The 25142-nt window shown below is 44.7% G+C and overlaps 1 protein-coding gene across 3 annotated transcripts in view; it reads left to right on the forward strand.

Moving 5' to 3' along the window:
- Nucleotides 1-25142, forward strand: part of CRMP1 (collapsin response mediator protein 1) — a 116758-nt gene that overhangs the window by 70570 nt on the left and 21046 nt on the right. For all 3 annotated transcript variants that reach the window (XM_075346878.1, XM_075346879.1, XM_075346880.1), the window contains exons 2-10: nt 778-866; nt 5521-5705; nt 6153-6317; nt 11246-11307; nt 11591-11671; nt 12701-12769; nt 17802-17922; nt 18390-18546; nt 21993-22134. In XM_075346878.1, the coding sequence (XP_075202993.1) occupies nt 778-866; nt 5521-5705; nt 6153-6317; nt 11246-11307; nt 11591-11671; nt 12701-12769; nt 17802-17922; nt 18390-18546; nt 21993-22134 (1071 nt within the window). The remainder of the gene's footprint in view (nt 1-777; nt 867-5520; nt 5706-6152; nt 6318-11245; nt 11308-11590; nt 11672-12700; nt 12770-17801; nt 17923-18389; nt 18547-21992; nt 22135-25142) is intronic.

Raw genomic sequence — 25142 nt, forward strand, 5'->3', positions numbered from 1 at the left:
AATTTGTTTATCCAGTTTGCACTTTTGGGATTTGATAAAAAAAAAAAATAAACTATTAACACTTCTAACTTTGAAAGCATTCTTACTTTGCATCATTTTTTCCATACCTGCATAACACTTTTGCACAGTATTGTGTATATAGGGAAATTCCAATATTCTGGAATCCACATAAGCGATGGATATTCCATAAGTTTGGACATTGTTAATATCTAAATCAAAAATGTATAACTTTCCCAGACCCTTTACTAATGACCCAGATCTGGAACTCTCCCCTGACTCATTATTTTTAGGCTTTTAAAGGGATTGTCTACTTTTTGTTTTAATGGTCAGAATACTTAGTTGATTGACTCATCATTTCTTTGTTTCCTGGGTTCCCTTCTGGTCTCCACTTCCTGGTCCCTCATGACATTCAGGAAATGACTCCGAGATACTGGTCCCACTGATGGCCCCCAAGCCTTTTAAAGAAGCCTTATTTTCCACCCTTAGACCTTTTATAGAGGTGCTGCCTTTCTGGCAGGGTTGTCTCCAGGATAGTCCAAGTACTTTAGGAGGAAGCAGGTAAGGGAGGACAATGGCTTGAGCTGGAGGTTGGATGGCCGTGATACCAGGGAGAAGATGACCGATGAGTCTTACCCATTTCTTCACACAGTATTACATGTTATGGTCTCTTTTCTTTGTTCAGGAACGTATAGAATGTCATATCAAGTATTCATCATTAACTATATATTTTAATTACCTGAGAATCCATTTAATATGATTCTTGTTTTTTTATTCCAGAGTGACCGACTCCTCATCAAAGGAGGGAGAATCATTAATGATGACCAGTCCTTCTACGCCGATATTTACCTCGAAGATGGCCTTATCAAGTGCGTATTACTGTAACATCCATGAAAGGTTTTCAGGTCTCACCTATGGTAACTCTTTCCCTAAATGTTAGGAAATTACAGCAATTCTTCAATACAGAAGCTGAACCTGGACATTCACAAGTTTGACAGATTTGGACAATAGGGTAGAACATAAGAAAATTAATGAAATAGTCCAGGATTAGAAAAACATGGCTGCTGTCGTCCTAAATTAGTACCACTCCTGCCAATGGGTTGTATCTGCCGTTACATCAAAGGCTAGGTCCACATTTACGTTGTTATGATCAGTCACAATCCGCCACTCTGATAAACAACGAAATCCATTTGGCGGATTCCGTTGTTTCCCTTATACTTGTATGAGCTGCAGATTGTGACTGATTCTCTTGCGTTGCATCCTCCGCCCGACTGATCAGTCGTGGAACGACTGACCATCGGGCGGCAGGAACGCAGAGTGTAACGTTTTTTGAGCAGTGGAATCCTTAGGATTTCGCTGCGCATGCTCTCTCTTGGCGGCCGAACGATCAGCTGATCGCCCGGCAGCCGCCTTCTGTGAGCGATCAGCTGATCACCCAGCGGCTGGCTGCTGTGAGCGATCAGCTGATCACCCAGCGGCTGGCTGCTGTGAGCGATCGGCTGATCACCCGGCAGCCGGCTTCTGTGAGCGATCAGCTGATCTCCCGGCAGCCGGCTGCTGTGAGCGATCAGCTGATCTCCCGGCGGCCGGCTTTTGAGAGCGATCAGCTGATCTCCCGGCGGCCAGCTAATGAGAGCTCAGCTGATCGTACACAATAGCCGGCCGCCAGGAGATCATCTGATCGCTCTCAAAAGCCAGCGGCCGGGAGATCATCTGATCGCTCTCAAAAGCCGGCGGATGGCTATTGTGAACGATCAGCTGATCGTTCTCTCGCTCTTGTTTTACAATGGAATGCGCTTTCTAATTCCAATTATTGTCACCCGTTTTACAACGCATCAGTCACAAGCGTCAAGCAACGCATGTGACTGATGCAAAACAGAAATGTGAACCTAGCCTTAAGGCTACTTTACACACTGCGATATCGGTCCCAATATCGCTAGTGTGGGTACCCGCCCCCATCTGTTGCGCGACACGGGCAAATTGCTGTCCGTGCCGCACAACATCGCCCAGACCCGTCACACATACTTACTTGCCCGGCGACGTCGCTGTGACCGACGAACCGCCTCCTTTCTAAGGGGGCGGTCCGTGCAGCGTCACAGCGACGTCACTGAGCGGCCGCCCAATAGCAGCGAAGGGGCGGAGATGAGCGGGACGTAACATCCCGCCCACCTCCTTCCTTCCTCATAGCGGCCGGGAGGCAGGTAAGGAGAGGTTCCTCGTTCCTGCGGCGTCACACATAGCGATGTGTGCTGCTGCAGGAGCGACGAACTACATTGTTACTGCTGCAGTAATGATAATCGAGAATGGACCCCCATGTCACCGATGAGCGATTTTGCACGTTTTTGCAACGATGCAAAATCGCTCATTGGTGTCACACGCAGCAACATCGCTAATGCGGCCAGATGTGCGTCACAAATTCCGTGACCCCAACGACTCTGCATTAGCGATGTCGCAGCGTGTAAAGCCCCCTTTAGCCTACTTTCACATTTCAGTCATTTTCCCTCAGTCACAATCTGTCGCTTTCATAAAAAACTGAATGCTGAAAAATAATTTGCAGGAATCCGTTTTTTCCCATAGACTTGTATTAACAACGGATTGCGACTGATGGCCTTGTGTTACATCCGTAGCGCCACGGATCAGTCATGGAATGACTGACCGTTGGGCAGAAGCAACGGACAATGTAACATTTTTCAGAGCGTTGAAACAACGCACTGCGCAGGATTCCTTCGCAATCTGTCCAGAGGTATAATGGTTGTCTATGGTGCAGGATTCCGCCGTAATCCGTCGCACGACGGAATCCACTGCTAGATTCCATCATTTTCTACTGAGCATGCCCAGTATGTACACAATCACATTGCAAGGCTCCAGATTGGCTTGAATAAAATAATCCACATAATTCTGCACGATTTTAGCTATAACACCATTCATTCTGCCCCTTTCTCTCCAAACTGTCAGAGATGGCCTGTGAAAACAGTTATATAGGTCTCTAAAATGTCTGGTACTCTTTTTTTTTTTTTTAAAAATCACGGCTGTTTTCCAATCACTGCTATTTTCCTACTATGGCTGTTTTCTGATCACGGCTGTTTTCTGATCACGGCTGTTTTCTGATCACGGCTGTTTTCTGATCACGGCTGTTTTCTGATCACGGTTGTTTTCTGATGACGGCTGTTTTCTGATGACGGCTGTTTTCTGATGACGGCTGTTTTCTGATGACGGCGGTTTTCTGATACCGGCGGTTTTCTGATGACGGCTGTTTTCTGATGACGGCTGTTTTCTGATCATGGTTGTTTTCTGATGACGGCTGTTTTCTGATGACGGCTGTTTTCTGATGACGCTGTTTTCTGATCATGGCTGTTCACTGATCACGGTTGTACGCAGCTGATCATAACTAATCACGGGTGTGGAGACACGAGGGTCAAGGATGCTCTAGTCTGCTGGTCTGGCTCTCTTTGTTAACCCACTGACGCCCCCCATACTCCTTCCCGTGGGCAGAACACTACTCAGACAACACAGGCTGAGATTACCACACTCTGGTAAGACTTTATTGGGTTCCCAACAGACAAAAGCATATAGTACATTCCCTGCAAGGATAGGAGATGGTGCAAGTGACAGAGTCTCACCCTTCCACTAACTCAACAGGTATTAGAACCTCCGGGAGTTCTGGGACACTATCCCAGACAGCAGCACCTCACTTTTGGCAGGCGTTCACAGAGAGGAGATAGTGGCAAGCTAAGGGAGCCAACCGAGCATAGCAAGGTATACGGCCAGGGACCGGATAGTCTCAACCTGGGTTCTCTAAATCAATTTGTGGACTCAGTGTTGGGTAGTGAAGCAATTCTATAATCCACCAGCTGGAACCATGGTCCCTAGGCTGAAATCCTGTAGAATCATCAGTGATGGGAGCAGTCCCCTTTTTGTAACCCTTAGTTCCCATTTCAAGGCATTGTAAAATCATGGCTGTTCTCTCATTGTTCGCTAGTTCAATTGTCCTCCAGATGATACAGACTAGTACACCGCAGGGGGCTGATGCAATCTGCAATCAGAAGGCTTTCCACAAGTTAGCATACAAAAACGGCACCAAGAGGTGTCCCGCATGAAACAATGGCCTATGTCCCTTGACACATCGAACAAAGAAACAATATGTCTGGCATAATTAAGAATAGATCACCCCCATACAAGAGGCCAGATTTTCCTAATTGATGCTTAGGTTGGCTTCTAGACTGGTGCAACTGTACTGCCCCGGGCTCGGCTGCAGCCGAGCCGCTCGGATCCGGGCTCGCTGGTGGGTGGCTCGAGGGTCTCCAGACCCGGGGGCCCTGTGGTCACTCCGATCTGAAAGGGGCTGGCATTTTGGGGGACGTAGGTTTACGGCCAGAGCCGTGGTTAAGTTCGTAACGCCACCCACGGGTTGTGGTGAAGGTGGACACCACCGCTGCGGTTACGGGGCACCCGGGAGAGATGTTGCGCAGCAAGATGTTAACCCCTCCGTTGGTAGGGATGGTGGCCCCGGGACCCGTTGGGGGGGGACGTTTGGCGGTGCAGGGAGGTGCGCGGCCGTAGGGCACTGGTGTAGTCATGATTAGAAACACACACAAGTCTCTGGTAAACCAAGATGATGGTGATCGGTGCCCGCAGCCGGCAGCGGTCTGGTCCCCCACCCAGTTGGTGGTCTCTGCCTTTCTCCTGCACCTTTTTGAGTGTTGATAGACTACCTGAACTTGCAATCCAGGAGTCAACTCCCCGGCTTGTGTATGTTGAAGGAGCCCTTTTGCCCGCAGACGCTGGCCCGTGGGATCTCTGTGCCATGGCGGTGGCTTTCTATCCCCCTCGTTGGGCTGATGTCTTCAGTCGGGACTTTGGGTGGGAAAGGACCTATAGTCCTGGCCGCAATCAGTTAATTAACTCAGTCCAGTAGTTTCTGGACCTCGTTTCAGGGTCTGAGTACCCCCCTCTGTGCTCCGGTTTCCGGGTTGATACCGGCGGGCCCCTACCCTTTCCCGGTCCACCACGGTTCCACCGAGCCGTCTTCCCGGCTCCTGCAGGCAGAGGCCTCCGTATGCCTCCTAGCCAAAGGTGCCCGGGCTCCAACTCTGGCACCTGTCAGACTGCTGCAGACCTGGGCACAGGCCTTCCTCAACTCTCCACTCCTCTACTCAACTCACTAGAAACTGACTAATATTTTCCCGCCTCAGGCTCTCAGAACTCCTCGGTGGGCGTGGCCAACCGCCTGGCTCCGCCACCTGGTGTCCCATCAAGCCCTGAGGCGGGTGACTAGGGTTTTAATGGTTGGCTGGTTACACCTTATTAGGGGACAGGTGTTATGCGGGGCTCTAACTGTGATTACCTGGCTAGTCCAGGGCGTCACACGACCACTACCCAAGTTCTATCCATCTGCCCTTTAAAGAGGTTTTCTCCTCACATATTTGATTAGTGAAAAGTTAGGAAATATATTTATGCATAAATTACTCATCATGTAAAGATCTCTGCTTGCTGTGAGTGTGACATTTTGTTTCTAATATTTAGACAAATTGGAGAGAACTTGATTGTTCCTGGTGGAGTGAAGACCATTGAAGCCAATGGACGGATGGTTATTCCTGGTGGCATCGATGTTAACACATACCTTCAGAAACCCTACTTGGGTATGACGACACTTGATGATTTCTACCAAGGAACTAAAGCTGCAGTGACAGGAGGGACCACCATGATCAGTGAGTAGATAAAGGGGGAATGTTTTTTTTTTTTTATGGAAATCTCTTTTAATGACACAGAAAGTGAGTCTGAAAATTATTATTGCAAGATGTGAGTATCCAGGACGTGTGTTATTCTAAATAATAAGACTTGTGTATAATTCTCACAAGGTGTCAGACGGCTGCTTCACTTTTCAGCTTTTTTTTTCCATCCGTACAATCCAAAAGTCATAAGTTTCTTGTTAAATTTGGGCCTCAGTAGTTTTTTCTTTTGTATTTTCTAATAGCACAAGTCTAGGGCATGTTGAAGAACTTTTATTAGTTTTTTTTTTTTTTATTGAATGGGAAAATGGAAAAGTAGCCACTCACAATCTTTAGGATTTTGTTTTCGCACAATAAAAAACACTGCACATTCTGAAAGACAATATACTGCATCAATGTGTCACTGTTGTGTTTCTTTCCTCTTAGTTGACCATGTGGTTCCCGACCCTGGATCCAATATTTTGGCCTCATTTGAAAAATGGCACGAGGTAGCGGATACCAAATCCTGCTGTGATTACTCCCTCCATGTGGACATCACCAGCTGGTATGATGGGATCCGAGAGGAGCTGGACATTCTGATGCAAGATAAAGGTATATACTGAGCTGTGACTATGTACAAGCAGAAGAGTTAAGTTCCATTATTATAGGACTCTGTTCTGTTCACATCTAAATAATGGTTACAGCCCACCTCAGATACTACTAGTGTCCAATGGCCCCTTTAAATAGCGTATGGCACTAAATTCTAATGTGTATTGTGGTGTTAAGACTCTTTTTCTATGGCATTTATGAGGAAAAGGAAAGATTGGGCATGTTGGATCTTCACATGCTCAATCCTTGGTCATTTTGAAGGAGGCAAGCTTATTTTTGCTAGCGCCCTTGTCTAACACTTGTAAATTTCTTTAGGTCTTGGGGACCAGTACTGATAGCAACAGGTTGTCATTTTTCCACCCTCAATCAGGACTTGTCACTAGGTAAAAAGTGACCACTTTTTGCTCTTATTTTAATTCCGCTGCTCTCCTGAGCATCCTACTTTTTTTTTTTTTTTAATCCATCATACAGTTCCAAAGATATGGGCCTTTTTATTCAGTACTGATTTTTATGATCTTCACACATCATGGCTCACAAATCCTCTGGGGCATGGCTCACAAATCCTCTGGGGGGTGGCTCACAGATCCTCTGGGGCATGGTTCCAAATCCTCTGAGGCATGGCTCCAAATCCTCTGAGGCATGGCTCACAGATCCTCTGGGGCATGTCTCCAAATCCTCTGGGGGGGTGGCTCACAGATCCTCTGGGGGGGTGGCTCACAGATCCTCTGGGGGGGGTGGCTCACAGATCCTCTGGGGGGGTGGCTCACAGATCCTCTGGGGGGGTGGCTCACAGATCCTCTGGGGGGGTGGCTCACAGACCCTCTGGGGGGGTGGCTCACAGACCCTCTGGGGGGGTGGCTCACAGACCCTCTGGGGGGGTGGCTCACAGACCCTCTGGGGGGGTGGCTCACAGACCCTCTGGGGGGGTGGCTCACAGACCCTCTGGGGGGGTGGCTCACAGACCCTCTAGGGGGGTGGCTCACAGATCCTCTAGGGGGGTGGCTCACAGATCCTCTAGGGGGGTGGCTCACAGATCCTCTGGGGGGGGTGGCTCACAGATCCTCTGGGGGGGTGGCTCACAGATCCTCTTGGGCCGTGGCTCACAGATCCTCTTGGGCCGTGGCTTACAGATCCTCTTGGGCCGTGGCTCACAAATACTCTTGGGCCGTGGCTCACAGATCCTCTTGGGCCGTGGCTTACAGATGCTCTGAGGCGTGGCTCATGGTTCCTCTGGGGTGTGTTTTTAGGTTGCTCTGCATAATTACTCTGTGAGCCACGCCTCTTTATAAAGACCATAAAAGTAGCACTAAATAGGGCTCATATTTTTGGAACAGTATAGGGGATTAAAGAAAAAAGCAAAAAAAATAAAAATAAAGGCAGAATACCGACAGTAGTGGGAGAAATATAATAGGAGTAAAAAAATGACCTTCTGACCTGTAGACGGTTCATCTCTAACTAATAAGATGTGAAGATTGAGAAGGTTTTGTGTGGCACCAAAAATCTCTGTGCTTTTCCACTTGCTGGAGACTGTGCTGGTTTGCTTTCTTTTGTTCTGCAGTCTCTAATAACTGGCTGCCCCTCTGCTTTGATGAGCTGCTTTCTGCAGAAAATTAACAAAATCTACAGAGGGAAGCATTGTGCCCCAGTAGATTGATACCAACCACTAAGAGGAAAAAAACTAAAATTAATACTCACCCCAAACCCAGACTCCTAATTATGAAAGTGCAAGGACATAAAGCAGCATTAAAGTACGGTACATTACATAATGTGCAGGTACAAGGGGGTTCCAGAGATCGGACTCCAAACTACACAAGAGACAAAGCCGGGCTCCCGGAGGACTGAATTATCTTGTCTGTATTTAGATTCTAAACTGCCGTATTTTTTCGGACTATAAGACGCATCGGACTATAAGACGCACCCTGGTTTTAGAGGAGGAAAATAGGAAAATAAAATTTTACGCAACACTGCTGACACTGTTATGGGGGTAATGTCCCCAAATTCTCTACTGAGGTACCCCATCCTGGTAATGATCCTCCTGCCTTGTATATTATCCCCATCCTTGTATATATGCCCCACATCACATAATAATATAAACGTTTAGGCTGTGTGCGCACGCGGCGTTTTTTTGCCGCATTTTTGCGCGTTTTTTTGGTGCAGTTTGGGTCTCAAAACTGCATGAATTTCCTTCCCCAGCAAAGTCTATGAGATTTCATTTTTGCTGTCCGCACATTGCAATTTTTTTTGGCTGCGTCTTTGTGGTGACCACAAAATATGCAGCGTATCAATTCTTTTTGCATTTTGCCCCTGTGTTTCGGAGGGCTGGTATTTGGCCAGATACTGTTCCTCATATAAAGTCTATGGGGACCAGAATCGGGTGCAAAGGGGTAGGAGCAAGAGCTTCATACTTACCGATCACCGGGCGTTGTCACACTGCTGCCACAGCAGCTCTTTCGCCTTCCAGAGCCGCCACTCATTAGGCTCATAACATATTCACTCCTTCCCTGCTCATCGGTGGCTGTGATTGGTTGCAGGCAGACCCGCCCCTACACTGAGTGACAGCTGTCTGAAACCAGCCGGCTGTTTAGTATGCGTGCACCCACCGCCCATCATTCCGCCCACCTCTCAGCGCCGGCTTCAGCGCTGAGAGATGATGGGTGAGAGGATGCAGTGCATATGAAAAGAGGCTAATGAGAAGGCCCATGTGGTCATGGTAGGTGCTGCTACAGCCTGCTCCTACCTCTGATGACCCGCTCCAACACCACCACACCACCCACAGCCATCGCACTATAAGACGCACCACCCACTTTCCCCAAAAATTTAGGGGGAAAAAAGTGAGTCTTGTATTCCGAAGACTACGGTAATTTTGAGCCCAGACCAGACTCCAAAATGTATTCTGACAAGACTAAATTCTAAATCAATCCAGTTTTGAAATCAAAATAAGTAACAGAGAAAAAAAAATAGTTTCTGGGTGCCGGATCAAGGCATGGAGTTCTCAGGGAATTCTGGCTAATGATCTGGAACTGGCAGCTCGGGAAGTAAAAGAAAATAAAGGGAAAATAAAAATAAATCAAGCGGGCTATACTTACCAAGTCTCCGACACGGCTGTAACTGCTTCCAGGCTGCTCATTTACCTTCATGCACATGCACTGCTTCCTCTACCGACCAGAAGTCCTGGCGTCTGTGATTGGTTGTAGTCACACGCGCCCCCAGCCTGTGTGACAGTGTCTGGCTGCTTGCAATCACAGACCCTGTCTACAGGTCACTGTAGATTGGAGTAGAAATAAATAAATAAATAAATAAAATTGGCGTAGGTTCCCCCCCATATTATTATACCCAGCACAGATAAAGCATACGTCTACAGGCTGCAGCCCCCAGCCGTTCGCTTATCTTGGCTGTGTATTAAAAGAAGAGCCACATGCGGCACGTTTTTTTTTAATAATTATTTAAATAAATTATTTTTTAAAAAACGGCGTACAGTCCCCCAATTTTGATACCCAGCCAAGATAAAGTCCAACTGCTGGGGGCTGGTATTTTCAGGCTGGGGAGACCCATGCTTATTGGGCACAGGATTGTCACATCCATTAGATGTGACAATCCCGGAACGTTACACAGCTCTTCCCAATTGCCCTGGTGTTGTGGCACTTGGGGTATTAAGGAGTTAATGCCAGCCCACAGCTGCCACTAAGCCCTAGATTAGTAATGGGAGGTATCACTTAATCTGTAAGTGAAAAGAAATAAACACAAACACCCAATTATCCTTTATTTGAGTTAAAATACAAAACACTCAGATCTGATGTAATCCACATGAGATCCCACTACGAATCCAGCTCTGCTACATCTGAAGCCACAGCGAGCGGGCATAGAACATGACCGCCCACTGTGAGCCTCAGGCAGAGACTGAGGCTCAGCAATGAGTGGTGAAGTCACTCAGGTTATGCACAGTCACAGGTGGAGGTTCCCACGGTCCTCCGCCTGTGATTGCAGGTAACATCATCTGAGGTGACCCCATTAAACTGAGTGATCGCAGGTGAGGTTACCTGTGATCACAGGTGGAGAATCGTGGGAACCTCCACCTGTGACCGCAAATAACTTGAGTGACGTCATCGCTCATCGCGCGGCTTAGGGTACCCACACAAAAGCATTTTTCTGCCGCACTCGCAGATCCGGCATAAGGGCAGTACAGTACTTTACAGTTCACTGGCAAGCTCCGGGCACATAGGGTCATGTGACCGGAGCATGTGACAGCATGTGACCGGGGCTTGCCGCACTGTCTGTGAACTGTAAAGTACTGTACTGCCCTTGTGCTGGATCTGGGAGTACGGCAGAAAAACGCTGATGTGTGGGTACCCTAAGACATTCTCTGCCTGAAGCTCACAGCAGTCAGTCATGCCCTATGGCCGCTCGTTGTGACTTCAAATGTAGCACAGCTGTAATTGTTGTGGGATCTTGTGTGGCTTACATCAGACCTGGGTGTTTTGGGGGTTGATAAAGGCGTATAAGAGGGTGGTATTTGTATTTTATTTAAAATAAAGGATTTTTTCGGTGTTTGTGTTTATGTCTTTTCACTTACAGATTAGTAATGGAGGGGGTGTCATAGACGCATCCCATTACTAATGTTTTTGGGAAATGTCACAAAATAAATTTCAAAAAGGATTCATTTGGAAGCACAGGGGCCCCACTGACTATTACAGAGCCTGTTTGGGATTCATATCATTAATCCACTACTCCATTTTTCCCAGTTTTGAGCAATCTCCCGCACGGTCTCACCCCATAGGTGTGCCAACAGAATTGCCAAATGCTCCACACGTGACTGCTGGGAACCTAAACGTACGATGGAAAATTCCTCTTGTAACCAGTTTGTCTTTATATAGTCATATAGGTGCCGCCATTATTAGGAGACCTAACAGTGTTTCTTTATTTCCTCTTCGCAGGTGTCAATTCATTCCAGGTGTACATGGCCTACCAAGACCTATACCAAATGTCAGATAGCCAGGTACCTATGTGCTTCAGTTTTCTGACATTAGAATACAAATTCCGATTTTTCTACATAGAGCGCCTCTCTTCTCCGGTGGCTGAGTCTGGTATTGCAGCAGCGTGTCATTCAGTCTCAGCTGCAGTACCAGATGCAGCCTGTGGATAACAGTGGAGCTGTTTCTGGAAAAACATTTCAACCTTGTTTCCTTATCCCAGGCAACCTTTGTTTGTGTGTGCTCTGTTGTGGGTTGAATTCTGCAGAATCCTGAATTTATTATTTTTTTTTTCCATTTTATTTTCAGCTGTATGAAATTTTTACCTTCCTTAAAGGACACGGTGCTGTAATTATGGTGCATGCCGAAAATGGAGATTTAATAGCTCAGGTTGGTGACATATTTGTTGTAATCTTTATTTTTGATGTAACGCAGTAAACCCATTACATACACCAGATTTACATTGATAGTTATTTAGTTCTGCCGTATAATATATCTACTCAAAAACCCCATTAAAGTTAATTTTTCCTTCCGACTTTGGGTTGTTTTAATGTATTTATGAATTGCCATTAACATCTACCTACTTGTCATTCAGTTTTACTGTAGGTTGTAAAGCAAGTTGCTTTTTTAGTTGCCAGGAGTGAAGCTTGCTGACATCTAGTGGCCAAGAAATAAATTTCAACACTATTTTTTTACACCTAATTTTTACATGACAAAAAAACAAATAACAATTATGTTTTTCAAACACATAAATGACACATAGATGTTTTTTTTTCAATGGATGTGGGGCTAGTAAAAACGTGTTGTATTGTCAGCTTTTTTTTTTATTTCTATTTTTTTCTCAGTTTTTTTTATTTATTTATTTTTCCTAAATTTCACTATTTCTTCCCCCTGAAGGGTCAGAAATGACCTATGCAGAGCATTTAAAAAAATTAATACTTTTTTACCTGTTTTTTTCCTGTAACTGGGGCTGATATATTAACCCCAGTTACAGGGGAAATTCAGCCTGTAAGCAGAATAGCAGACCTGAGTTGCTCTCGCAGGACCCCGCAGAGACTGCTCCCTCCATTCACTTGTTGATCAAATGATCACTGTGTCCGGAGGAGGAAGCGCTGACAGTTCCTCCCTATTCTGTATACACAGAGCTGCTTGAGCCATAGAGAAGGTAGAGATGATAATAAACCATTTCTGCCTTCCCTTTGTGGAGTCTAGTTAGTCTAGCTGTGTCTATCAGCCAAATCCCAGCTCCCGCACCTGCACACTGTTGTGTAGCTACTCTACTATGCAGTGAAATTTTAGAGCATCACTACAGAGTATACGCTAACTGCTCAGACATTTATGTATCGCAATCCTATATTGTATTAACAAAAAAAAAAAATGTATATATATATATATAGTTTTTCCATTTTTATTCAATAGGAACAAAAGCGGATATTAGAAATGGGCATAACTGGACCGGAAGGACATGCTCTGAGCCGACCTGAGGAGGTGCGTTCTTTGTGCTTATTTCTGCTATCCAGTTTAATGTTTGTCAAACTTTTTGCATAGTAAAAAATTATTAAGTAAAATCTTTACATTGGTTGGAACCTTCTTTTTCGGTTTCAGAGGTCCTAATTCCCTCATTAGGTAGAAATCTAAACAAAAATATATTCTAAGTACTGTCAGTCACCACTAGAGGGAGCCTATGAGTTTACTGTATACTGTCTTATCATTGAGTTCAATGTATATTCAAACTGCAGTAAGCTCCTAAGCTCCCTCTAGTGTTGACTGAAGGTATCCAGCAGGTTATCCTTTAACATTTTGTTTTTGCAGTGGGTTTGGAGCTCTGACTAATATAAAGCCATATTAACTAATTAGAGGCAAGGGCTGAAAGGGCCTTGTAGACCACCAACTTTTTTTTTTTATCCGTTTTTACCTCCCTGACTTTTAACACTCCCAACTTTTTATTTTGTTTCACGACAGTATCTCCCACAAGTTGGTAAAATTTGTATTATCTTATGGTGCTGTGTTGTTTGGCAAAGCATATCAATCGCCATGTATATGTATATCTAATATATATATATATATATATATATATATATATATATATATATAAAAAAAAAAATATATATATATATATATATATATATACACACTATAAATATACATATATACTATAAATATACATGAGAAAAAAAATAACAGTCACAGTGTGAAAAAGTTTGGAGGACACACCTTCTCATTCAAAAAGTTTTCTTTATTTTCACGACTCTGAAAATTGTAGATTCACATTGAAGGCATCAACACTATGAATTAACACATGTGGAATGAAATACTTAACAAAAAAGTGTGAAACAACTGAAAATATGTCTTATATTCTAGGTTCTTCAAAGTAGCCACCTTTTGCTTTGATTGCTGCTTTGCACTCTCTTGGCATTCTCTTGATGAGCTTCAAGAGGAAGTCACCGAAAATGGTTTTCCAACAGTCTTGAAACAGTTCCCAGAGATGCTTAGCACTTGTTGGCCCTTTTGCCTTCACTCTGCGGTCCAGCTCACCCCAAACCATCTCGATTGGGTTCAGGTCTGGTGACTGTGGAGGCCAGGTCATCTGGCGTAGCACCCCATCACTCAAATAGCCCTTACACAGCCTGGAGGTGTGTTTGGGGTCATTGACCTCATGTCTCATGTGCTGGGCATTGAGGGCCCTTAGATATCCATGGTTATGACCATGCATATAGTTACAATTAGTTAGTTGCTAGTGGTCTTAACCATGGAAACATAAGCTCCTGCAATGCCCTGCACATGAGGTAAGAGACACGGCTAATCAGGAGAACTGTACTACATTTCTAATTGGAGGTATTTGCTAATATTATTATTACACCTACTACGTATTGGGATAGGATCTTGGACATGGGAATAACCCTTTACATTTTCTGGTCAGAAAGTTGTGTTGATATTTAATATGTGTACAGGTATCTTCTTTTATTAGTATTATTTTGACATTACATTTTGTAACCTTGTTAAGGGACAGCAATTTTATTTATTTTTAGTGTATTTTTTTTATAAATATGGATTTTTTTTTAACCCCATGTAAATGCATCTGTTCTGAATCCAATGTTATTTTCATTTTGTTCCTGCGCCTCTCTATCCCTGAGATATGGCTCTTTCTTCTCTGTATGTAACTAGTGGGTGTGGTCCTTATGAAGACGCCCACAAGGAGCAGCTGAGGCCACACCCTCTTGGATAACAAGACTAGCATTACATACAGGGAAGGAAGAGGTGTAGCTCAGGAACGGAGAGGTGCATGAAGGAAAAAAGAATAACGCCGGATTCAGGAGAACAGCGACATTTACACCAGGGAAAAAAAATATTATTGACGAGTGACAGGTCCTCTTTAAACTTACAGTATATTAAACTCCTGTTTGCTAATACATTATACCCTAAGACTCCAGACAAGTCTCCCAGTATTTTCTCAGATCATTGGGAAACCCCTAACATCATAGACAAAGTCCCCATCGATTATGCCACAATCAGTGGAAACGAAAGGAAATCTGTCACCAGGTTTTTATTACCTAATCTGAGAGCAGCATGACATAGGGGCAGAGATCCTAATTCCAGCGAAGTGTCACTTACTGAGTTGCTTAGTGTAGTTTTTCTAAAATCATTGTTTTATCAGCAGGAGATTATCACCAAAGGGCTAGAAAACCTGCTGCAGTCTAGTCCTTTATTTTGATGAGCTCTGTATAACCTGCCCACTGATTTGCAGCTTTCTGCTTATGCACAGTGTACACAGAAAGCTACCAATCAGTGATGTGGGCAGGGTTAGACAGAGCTCAGCATTTAGAGTACTGTTGGATCTGCAAACAGTGATTTTATAAAAACTGCAGCAAGCAGCCCGGTAAGTGATACATCGTTAGAATCAGGTATCAATAGGAGAGTAAACTCTCAATTCCAGCTCACCAGTATATTTGAAGTCCAAAGATGGTGCATGGAAGATGGATCACGGCCATGACACTAGGATAAACCAAAAAGAAAAATCCAGCACGACATCCAATGGATACAAATCTTCTTTTTGCTTTATTAATCCATGATAAAAATAGAGTTTAAAATACAGACAAGGGACGCGTTTCGGAATATGCTTCCTTATTCACAATCCTGTGAATAAGGAAGCATATTCCGAAACACGTCCCTTGTCTGTATTTTAAACTCTATTTTTATCATGGATTAATAAAGAAAAAAGAAGATTTTTATCCATTGGATGTCGTGCTGGATTTTTCTTTTTGGTTTATTGCTGGAATCAGGGTCTCTGCCCCTACATTATGATGCTTTTAGATAGGGAGCAAAAACCTGGTGACAAATTCCCTTTAACATTGTGGATGAGGCAATAGTGAAGGAACCTGAGCTAGGAGGAGCCGCGTCTAAAGGGGATTCCCACTGCCCACCTTCGAAAGACCGGATGGACCTAAATATGTTGTCCATTAGCCATTTTTTGGAATAAAATTGGGTCCATAGTAGTTTTAAACTTAAGAAAAGAGCAGATACTCACCTACCGGGCCTCTGCCGTTCCTCCGCACGTCTACCCAAGTCCCCCACCGGCCTCCTAGATCCCAGGTGATGATATTTCTTAAGTGGATTTCTGCTGCATCAAGAAAAAGGGAAGATTATCCCGGCCTGATACTTTCTGGATCTTTTCCATTTCTACTGTGAATCAGCTAAATTTTGGGCAATGAATTATTTAGGCTCGCCGCGCTCAGGACTGACCTTGACAGATCAAGCGGCTGTGTTTAATGTAAAGCTATGATGTGGATGATAACATTTTCATCGTGTTCCCTCTGGGCGTCCTGTCAGCAGTTTCCAGAATGAAAGGCTTTCCATTACAGCTTCTTAAGAAAAATGATTGAGGAAAAAAGTGCGATATCGTGATTCTTGATTTTTTTCTTTCTTTAATAATTCAAAGCGCTTTTAAGAGAAAAATAAACAATTTCTTATAAATTCTGGGGTTACATACATATACAGTGGGAGCAAAATACACTCCTTCTATGCTTCTTGAACTCCAAATTAATAAGATTTGTTTTACGAGCGCTTTGGAAATCAATACAGCACACACACTTTGTGGTGTACTGAAAGTTTCTGCTTTATTACATCATGTGACAAGTTTATATAGTACCTCAAACAAAGAAATAACTCCCCTGAACTATGCACCAATAAGAGCAGTAGGGGCGTGAATGGGAATGTGCAACTTCCCCATCCATCAGTGTTAGCAGAGTCCTATCACATCATTAGTGATAAACATGATGGACATAATAGGAACAAAATGGATTCTGTTCTCTCACATCAGTGTTATGGTGAAAATTCCCAGCATGAAAAGGAACCTGTGACTGTAAGTAGTGGTATGGCTTGATAGGTGGTTGTCATCCAATAAATATAATAAATTTCTTGTAGAAATCCGATATGGCGGTCATGAGAAATCTAGCCAATCTAGATCTATGGAAATCAGGTTGTAAATGCACTGGGGGCGTGTCAGTGTATTTGGAAGAAACAGTGTAAGTGCATTGACACGCCCCCAGTGCACTTTCAGCCTGATTTGCATATTTCTTCTACACTCGATTTCTTATGACAAGCACATTTGATCTCTATAAAAAAAAGTATTACAATACATAATTTTGAAATTATATATATATATATATATATATATATATATTTATATATATATGGACAATATGTAAAGAATAATAGGAAATATATGTCCATTTTTCACACTTTTTTATTACAAGGCTCACTAATAGCATTTTCTAGTTCGTTACCCTTTTTGTGGAAGTTAATTTTATATATTGTACATATTTCTAGGGAGGAGGGATAGAAAATGGCAGTGTCTTTTTTTTATTTTGGTTTTATTTTTTATATTTTTTTTTATTTATTTTATATGCTGTACCTCTCACAAGTTCTTAAAAGACCTTTAGGGGGCATTTTACCATATTGACATATTTTTTTATTACTGATTTCCCCTGTAACTGGGGCTGGTATATTAGCCCCAGTTACAGGGAGAATTCATGCTCCTGCCTGCATAGCAGAGATGACTGGGTTTCCTAGGATCATGGGGCTCCTGCTCCTTCCCTACACATATGATCACGGAGTCCAGAAGAGAAAGAGCCATTAGTGCTTACTATACACAGCACTTGTTCAACAACATGAATACAGCGATCAGGAGAGCAGATCTAACCATCTGATAACCATCTCTGCTTTCTTTGTTGGGAATTGATGACTCAGCTTTACTTTGCATTGACATTTTAGAACGTCACTGCAGAGTAAAGTTAGGATCACCTGGATCTTTAACGACTATGGGTGTCCGGAACTGGTTAAAGAATAAGGTAGAAATTTTAGTGTATACTTTGTAAATATCTTTTTAAGTTGATGTGTCATATCTGGGTAATCTGTCTTGGCATTTCTCTGTCCCACTAATGCAGACTACATACCCTGCATATTTCATCTCATTTTGCAAATGGAATTAGATCCTAAGGATTTGCTCTTTTTTTCCTTCCAGCTTGAAGCTGAGGCAGTTTTTCGAGCCATCGCCATAGCAAGCCAAATTAATGCCCCTGTCTATATTACCAAAGTGATGAGCAAGAGCTCTGCTGATGTCATTGCACAAGCCAGGAAGAAAGGTAATCTACAGGCAGACACACTAGTCCTGCAGGCAAGTCATTAAATTAGTCACATCCTCTTTTTCTTATTACAAAGATCGATAGTTGTGTTATATCGTGATGTGTTTTTCTTCATTGGAGCAGAGGTGCACATGCTCAACTCCACTGCATTCATTGTCTATGGTACTGACGGAAAGCTGGAGCTCTGGACTCAGATTTCTCCAACGGTCCCATAGACAATTAATGGTGCAGGGGTGGAGCATGCGCACTTCTGCTCCAATCAACAAAGGGCTGCTGAACCCGGCTGTTGGTTTTAAGAGCCCTATTGTCATGATCACTGTTGATCACAGTAGTTCAACCCCCAACAATCAGTAACTTAAAGGATAGCCTTACGAAATTAGCGGTAAGAGGGACATGTCTGTGTATTGGATGGCTGGTGACTTCACTTTGAGTTCTCAAAATCTTTTTTTTTTTTTACTTATTTTAAGGCGCATTGGTGTTTGGTGAGCCAATTACGGCAAGTTTAGGAACAGATGGAACCCATTACTGGAGCAAAAACTGGGCCAAAGCTGCCGCCTTTGTCACCGCCCCACCACTCAGTCCAGATCCCACCACACCGGATTACCTGAACACTATGCTAGCTTGGTAAGAATGGAAGGAAGGGAGTCAACTCCTGCCCCTCTATCCTCTATAATGATCCAAAAATGCTATTTCAAAAAGCCTTGTCTGGGGGACATTGTATTGTATGGTGGTCTATTCTATGAAATGAATCAGCGAGCAGCCACATGGAACATGGAGCACCCCCACCCCCCACCCAGTGATAACAACCTCCGCGGAATTAGTAATCGTTAAAAAACAATTAGTATATCCACCTTAGTAATTCCCTGGTGCTCCCTTGGCAGTACTCACCCGGTCACCCCTCCGGTCTGTTATCCTGTGCTCCAGCCATGATGTGTAGTCAGGATATGATTGGCTGCATCGGTCATCACGGGAGGAAACAAAGACCGGCGGGGGAAAAGGCAAACATGAGATTTATTGGAAATAAGCATCCAATTTCTGAGAGATGAGGGTCTACTAGAGGGTTTCGAGAAATAATCCAGTGCCGTATGGCTTCCAGAAGAAAGCTACCTATAGTTACTACTGAGAATAGCACCCTCTTGTGGTCAGAAGTGGAAAACAACATGATGGATTACTTATCTTATCTACAAGCTCCTCATTACAAAAATAGTCTTTTTGAAAGAAAAAATAAATCTCAGTTGAACCAGGAGATTGGGGTGACAGGAACCCGAAAAAAAAATAATTGTCATACTGATAGACAACCCGAACATAAACCCTAAACTAAAATCCTTCCTGCCCTTTGGTGGGAATTAAAATGGGTCAAAGTTTATGGTATTTCTTTTATAGATACACTTTTTATAATATTTTTAATGTATTCTATATGTATGTACATATATATATATAAAAGAATTTTAACCCCCAATCCTTTTGTATGTGGATATGCAAACATTAAATTTAAAGGGGTCTTCCACGTTTGGCGACTCTTACACTGAAATACATGTATTTGTTGTTAAAAATCACTTTTGCAATCGGGTTTCATTAAAAAGTTGGCATCGTTTGCCTGGGTTAAAGAGGATCTGTCAGCAGGATATTCGACCACCTAATTAAAGGTATGGGTGTACAGCCCCTTTAATGCTTATTACATTCCCGCCTTGTTAGTAGAATTTCGATGCGGTATTTTTGAGAAATCTACACTTGAAGTTTTCTGCTGCAGTGCAGCGGAGCGGGCACGTCACCCCTCAGCTTTGCTGTACTTGGCCGCCCACCGCCAGTCTCTGGTCATTGATTCACAGGTGACTTTTCCCTGTTTTTTTGCAATGACGGTGCCTGGACAGTGAGCTCCTAATCACATAGCGGGAGCCGATATATTAATCTCTTAAAGTCATCAGGAGCTCACTGCGCAGGTTCTGCCCCTTCTGATAAGAGAAACCTGGGCAGTGACTGCGCCTGCGCAGGTGAGACGGATCACTGAGGGAAGGGTGACCTATCAATCAACAACCAGAGGCCGACAGGGCATGGGGAAGCACATCAGAGCGGAGGAGTGACAGGCCCACCCTGCTGCACCTCAGCATAAAACCTCAAGAATAGTTTCCTCAAAAATGTGCCCAATGGAATTCTACAAGCAAGGCATGAATGTAATAATAATAATAATAATAATAATAATAATCTTTATTTCTATAGCGCCAACATATTCCGCAGCGCTTTACAATTCAGGAGGATCATATACAAACAAGTAACAGTTATAGAAAATACAATATTTAGAGGGAAAAAAGACCACCCTGCTCGTGAGAGCTTACAATCTACAATGAGATGGGGGGGGGGGGGCAAGGTACAAGTGCTTATTTACAATGACAATCCAGCCATATCATGGGGGATAGATAATGGCTTCCTGGACCAATTGGCCTGAATCTTGAGGTGCATTTGGGTGCCATGGAGTGAGTTTGACGTGGGGTTCTGTTGTGAGGAGTTGTATGAATTGTATTTGATTAGGTAGTGTGATAGACCACCCTAAAAAGATGTAATAATCCTTAAAGGGGCTGTACACTCATGCCTTTACTTCGCAGTCAATTATCCTGTGATAGGTCCTTTTTAAAGGGAGCCTGTCAGGTCCCCTATGCCCTCCAACCCAGTAGCAGTCTGTATGAGTACATTTCCTGCCTAACCAGGCCTGTTGTCACGCTAGGTACAGGGAAGTACAAAGCGAACAACAAAAGAGAAGGGAAACCCTGTGTCTAGGGAAGGGGATGATGGTCACCCCTGACCAAACCTACCGCTGGTCCCTGGGGTCCCTCACCAAACTAGATATGTTCCACACCTATGCGCCGAGCCGGATACCTGTCCCTAGGTATCCCTAGTGCTGGACCCTAAATAGGGAATGGGTAGGATGAGCTTTTCGTCATCCCTACTAAACACTATAGAAGACACAAGGAGGACACACAGGGGAAAAGTGCATGAACTACAATGCATCACCGGCTCCTGTAAATCTTGCGCATGCGTGCGGCTCATTTTGACAGCTTTACTGCGCCTCTGAAGCCGGGTTTATGTATGCATACCGGCTCATAGCAGAACAGCTTCTGCACTTCTGGTCATGCACAGTGCACCTCTCTGAAGATGTACACCCAACTTCAAAGGCTCAGGGAAGCCGACAAAACGAGCCGAGCGCATGCGCAAGATTTCCAGGAGCTGATGATGCGGTGACGCCGGCTCTTGGAAATTATGTTATCTCGCCCACAGGGGTTTGATAACATGTAAATAGGGCCGACTAGTCTGGGGAAACAGTGCCCCTATGACTAGTCAAAGGGCTAATTAGCATAGGTAGAGAGGATATGATAAATACTTTTTTAAACATTGAGTTAAGTAAATAACACTATACAGAGCTGGTTAGGCAGGGATGCTGAGCTCCTCTCAGCTGATTTACAAGCACAGACCACATCATATTAGAATATACAGACAAAGAGCCTGTAAAAGGAAAACAATGCAACATTTGTAATGAAACCCAATTGCACAAATAACCTTTAGCCCCAAATACATACACTTAAGAAAAAAAAAGAAGAGAAGAAAAAAGTCAAAAAGTGCAAACATGCATCAAATTTTAAGAAAAAAACAACCTTTTATTAACATGTTAAGTGGTTTAAATTCTTATTAAAAAAAAATCTTAATTTTTAATATTAATATTCTTTTAAAAACACTTTGACATGTAATGTTTACATAAACCTCCTGTCGACACTGCTCCTTCTTTACATAGGTAGCCAGATAAATAAAAAAAAAATAATGTATAGTTAGGAAAGGATAAAACCATGTTTATAAGGTCAAAACAAAGGGGAAAAAAAACATAAAATACAGGCCAAAAACCAACTCAGAAATAAGGGTGGAAACTAGGGATGCCCCAATCAATGACTATAGATATCAATAATGGCCACAAGAGGGCGCTCAGCTCCTTATACAGCCAATAGAGCTGCGTAATCACTTGCACTTGTTAAAAAATTATTAAAAAATGTCCACACATTCCCCTAACATGTAAAGCTTTTTTCCAGCGGAGATCTGCAGGTGACTGGCAGCGGACACTGCTCCTACAGCACGGCCCAGAAAGCCATAGGGAAAGACAACTTCACTCTTATTCCCGAGGGGGTGAATGGAATCGAAGAACGGATGACGATAGTTTGGGACAAGGCTGTGGTAAGAAGCTATTGGAGATACATGAGTATTACACTATATCTGTATACAGGGTGAGGGCTGTCCTGGTCGCTGGTTATGGTGGCCAGCCCAGGTTGGACCCATTCCCTCAGCTATTAGGTGGGCGTCTGTCTCCTCGGACCTCCTCAATGTGAGCAAACAGGAGTTTGGGGAATCAGCCATGAGAAAAGATTCTTATTCCTCCTGGACTGATCCTTCATGATCTGTTCACTCGTAAAATCTAACATCAGTGAACAAAAAAAAAAAAATCATCACAATGATGAGATAGGACATACAAGGGAGAGAAGAGAGGAGCGAGAGGCGGCACCAGACGTCCCGCCACAGCTATACTGTAAGATTTACCATTAATGCAGCGAGAGGCGGCACCAGACGTCCCGCCACAGCTATACTGTAAGATTTACCATTAATGGAGTGAGAGGCGGCACCAGACGTCCCGCCACAGCTATACTGTAAGATTTACCATTAATGGAGCGAGAGGCGGCACCAGACGTCCCGCCACAGCTATACTGTAAGATTTACCATTAATGGAACGAGAGGCGGCACCAGACGTCCCGCCACAGCTATACTGTAAGATTTACCGTTAATAGAGCGAGAGGCGGCACCAGACGTCCCGCCACAGCTATACTGTAAGATTTACCATTAATGGAGTGAGAGGCGGCACCAGACGTCCCGCCACAGCTATACTGTAAGATTTACCATTATTGGAGCGAGAGGCGGCACCAGACGTCCCGCCACAGCTATACTGTAAGATTTAGCATTAATGGAGCGAGAGGCGGCACCAGACATCCCGCCACAGCTGTACTGTAAGATTTACCATTAATGGAGCGAGAGGCGGCACCAGACATCCCGCCACAGCTATACTGTAAGATTTACCATTAATGGAACTAAGGAGCGAGGCCAACTCCTGAAAAACAAGCCCATAGTATTACCTATCCCTCCTCCACCAAACAGTACAGCGGGCACATTGCAGGTGGGTAGCGTTCTCCTGGCATTCAGCAAACCCAAACTAATCCATCAGATGCCTGATAGAGAAGTGGGGAGCAATGCAAATTCTTTTATGGAGTTGTATCGCCCAGGGCTATGGGGTACTCGGTCCCAAGCCGTATATGTACAGGGATGCTGTGCCACGGTTATAGAATGGCCGATGCCCAGTTCCATGACCCTGGGGGACGCTTTTTAATGGGGAATATGTACAGGGGAGATGAAAGAGTTTGTATAGTGACGCCACTTGCGGGTTGCGGTTATGGTGATGGAACCGCCGCTGCACAGTCTGTTACCTCTGGGGCTGATGGTGGTGACAGCCGGGATGGTAGGCCCTCCACAAGTAGGGCTGCGCCCCAGGGAGTGAATGTAGGGGTCCGTCGCAGAAAGATGGGAGACCACACGATGGGGATGCAGTGCAACTTCTGTTTACTCACAGTGATGTTGAGCTGTGGCCTTGAAGACAGCTGGTTCAGACCCCTGGTCCCTTTTGTCCCAATGCTTGTGTGGTGACCTGGTAGTCTCTTTCCCTGGCACCTCTCACTTGTTGGTGGGACCCCGTAGCCTGAAGCGTTTGTGGTTCCCTTACTGTCTGTTGGCAGTTTCTCGTCCGTACGGCGGGCAGTGCAAACCCTGTAGGGTCTGTGTTCTGTTCCGGACCCTGGCTCAATCTTTACTGCTGGTGGCCCCAGATCTTTGGATCAGTGAGGTCTGTGAAGGTCCCCTCACTGTGCAGGTATTTGTCAGGTTGCCTGAAGCTGTCGCCTGACCTAGGACCCTGTGCCCCGTTGGTGCTCTGGTTCCAGAGTTACCTGGCTGTACCGTCCCTGGCAACCACTCTCCTGTGCCACCTAGGTCACTGTTACATGACCCCATCTGGAGACACGTCCGTCCCCTTCAATTGCCACTACCGGACTCCTCTGTCTGAATTTCTGTCTATGTCTGTTTGTCCCCTCCCACCGGGTTGCCTTCTAGTGGACTGGATTGGCTCCACCTCTGGGCGGCCATCCATTGGATCCCGGATTAGTCAGTCATCCCTAATGGAGAGGGCTAAACTGGGGTTGTTATGTGTTTTTGTTGGTACTGGCACTGGGCTTCCAGGTCCTTGGGGGGGTAGGCCCTGCATCTAGGTCAGGATGCAGTACCTAGTAGTGCCCTTAGGGGTTCGGGGGCGCTACAGAGTGATGGATCAGAGTCCAGCGATGGCTGCTTTACACTACTCTATCCGACTGTCGGCATCTCGGGATTTTGCTTAGTGATGTATGGCTGCATGAGGCTGGTCAATCATGAAACTCCCGGCGGGTGCAGTGTTCGTGCTGATGTTACCATAGGAGGTCTGGGCTCTGCAGTTATGGAGTCAGTAGAACGGTGGAGACTTTTGTGCCCTCTGCTCCTCATCACTCTGCTCCCTGCTCTTTAACACAGTGTTCCTCAACTCCAGTCCTCAAGGCCCACCAAACAGTGCATGTTTTCAGGATTTCCTTAGTATTAGGGCATGTGCCTACGATAAGGACTCACTGTATGAGTCTCCTCCGCAGGAGAACGCAGGAGACCGCAGCTCCTTGTACCCACGATCAGGGTTCGATGCGCTGCGGTCTCTCGCTTGTGTTCTCCCTATGGAAGATGCATGCGAATCCGCAACAAACAATTGACATGCTGTGGTCTGGAAAGACGCACCACAGGTCAGTGTTTGCTGCGGAAAAAACAAGCACAGTGGGTACGGGATTTCAAGAAATCCATCCACTGTGCTTGTACTGTACAACGCAGAAGCATGCTGCAGCCAAAACGCTGCAAACACTGATCGTGGGCACGCACCCTTACACAGGTGTTGGACTCATCCCCCATGCAGGTAATTAAATTATCACCTGTGCAATACTAAAGAAATCCTGAAACCATGCACTGTTGGTGGGCCCTGAGGACTAGAGGTGGAGAACACTGCTCCAACATTACGGGGTCTCCACTTCGTGGCTGAGTTGCTGTGGTTCCTTCCACTTCTCAATAGTATCTCT

The sequence above is a fragment of the Anomaloglossus baeobatrachus genome, chromosome 1, assembly GCF_048569485.1.
Source record: "Anomaloglossus baeobatrachus isolate aAnoBae1 chromosome 1, aAnoBae1.hap1, whole genome shotgun sequence".
In the NCBI taxonomy this organism is placed as follows: domain Eukaryota; kingdom Metazoa; phylum Chordata; class Amphibia; order Anura; family Aromobatidae; genus Anomaloglossus; species Anomaloglossus baeobatrachus.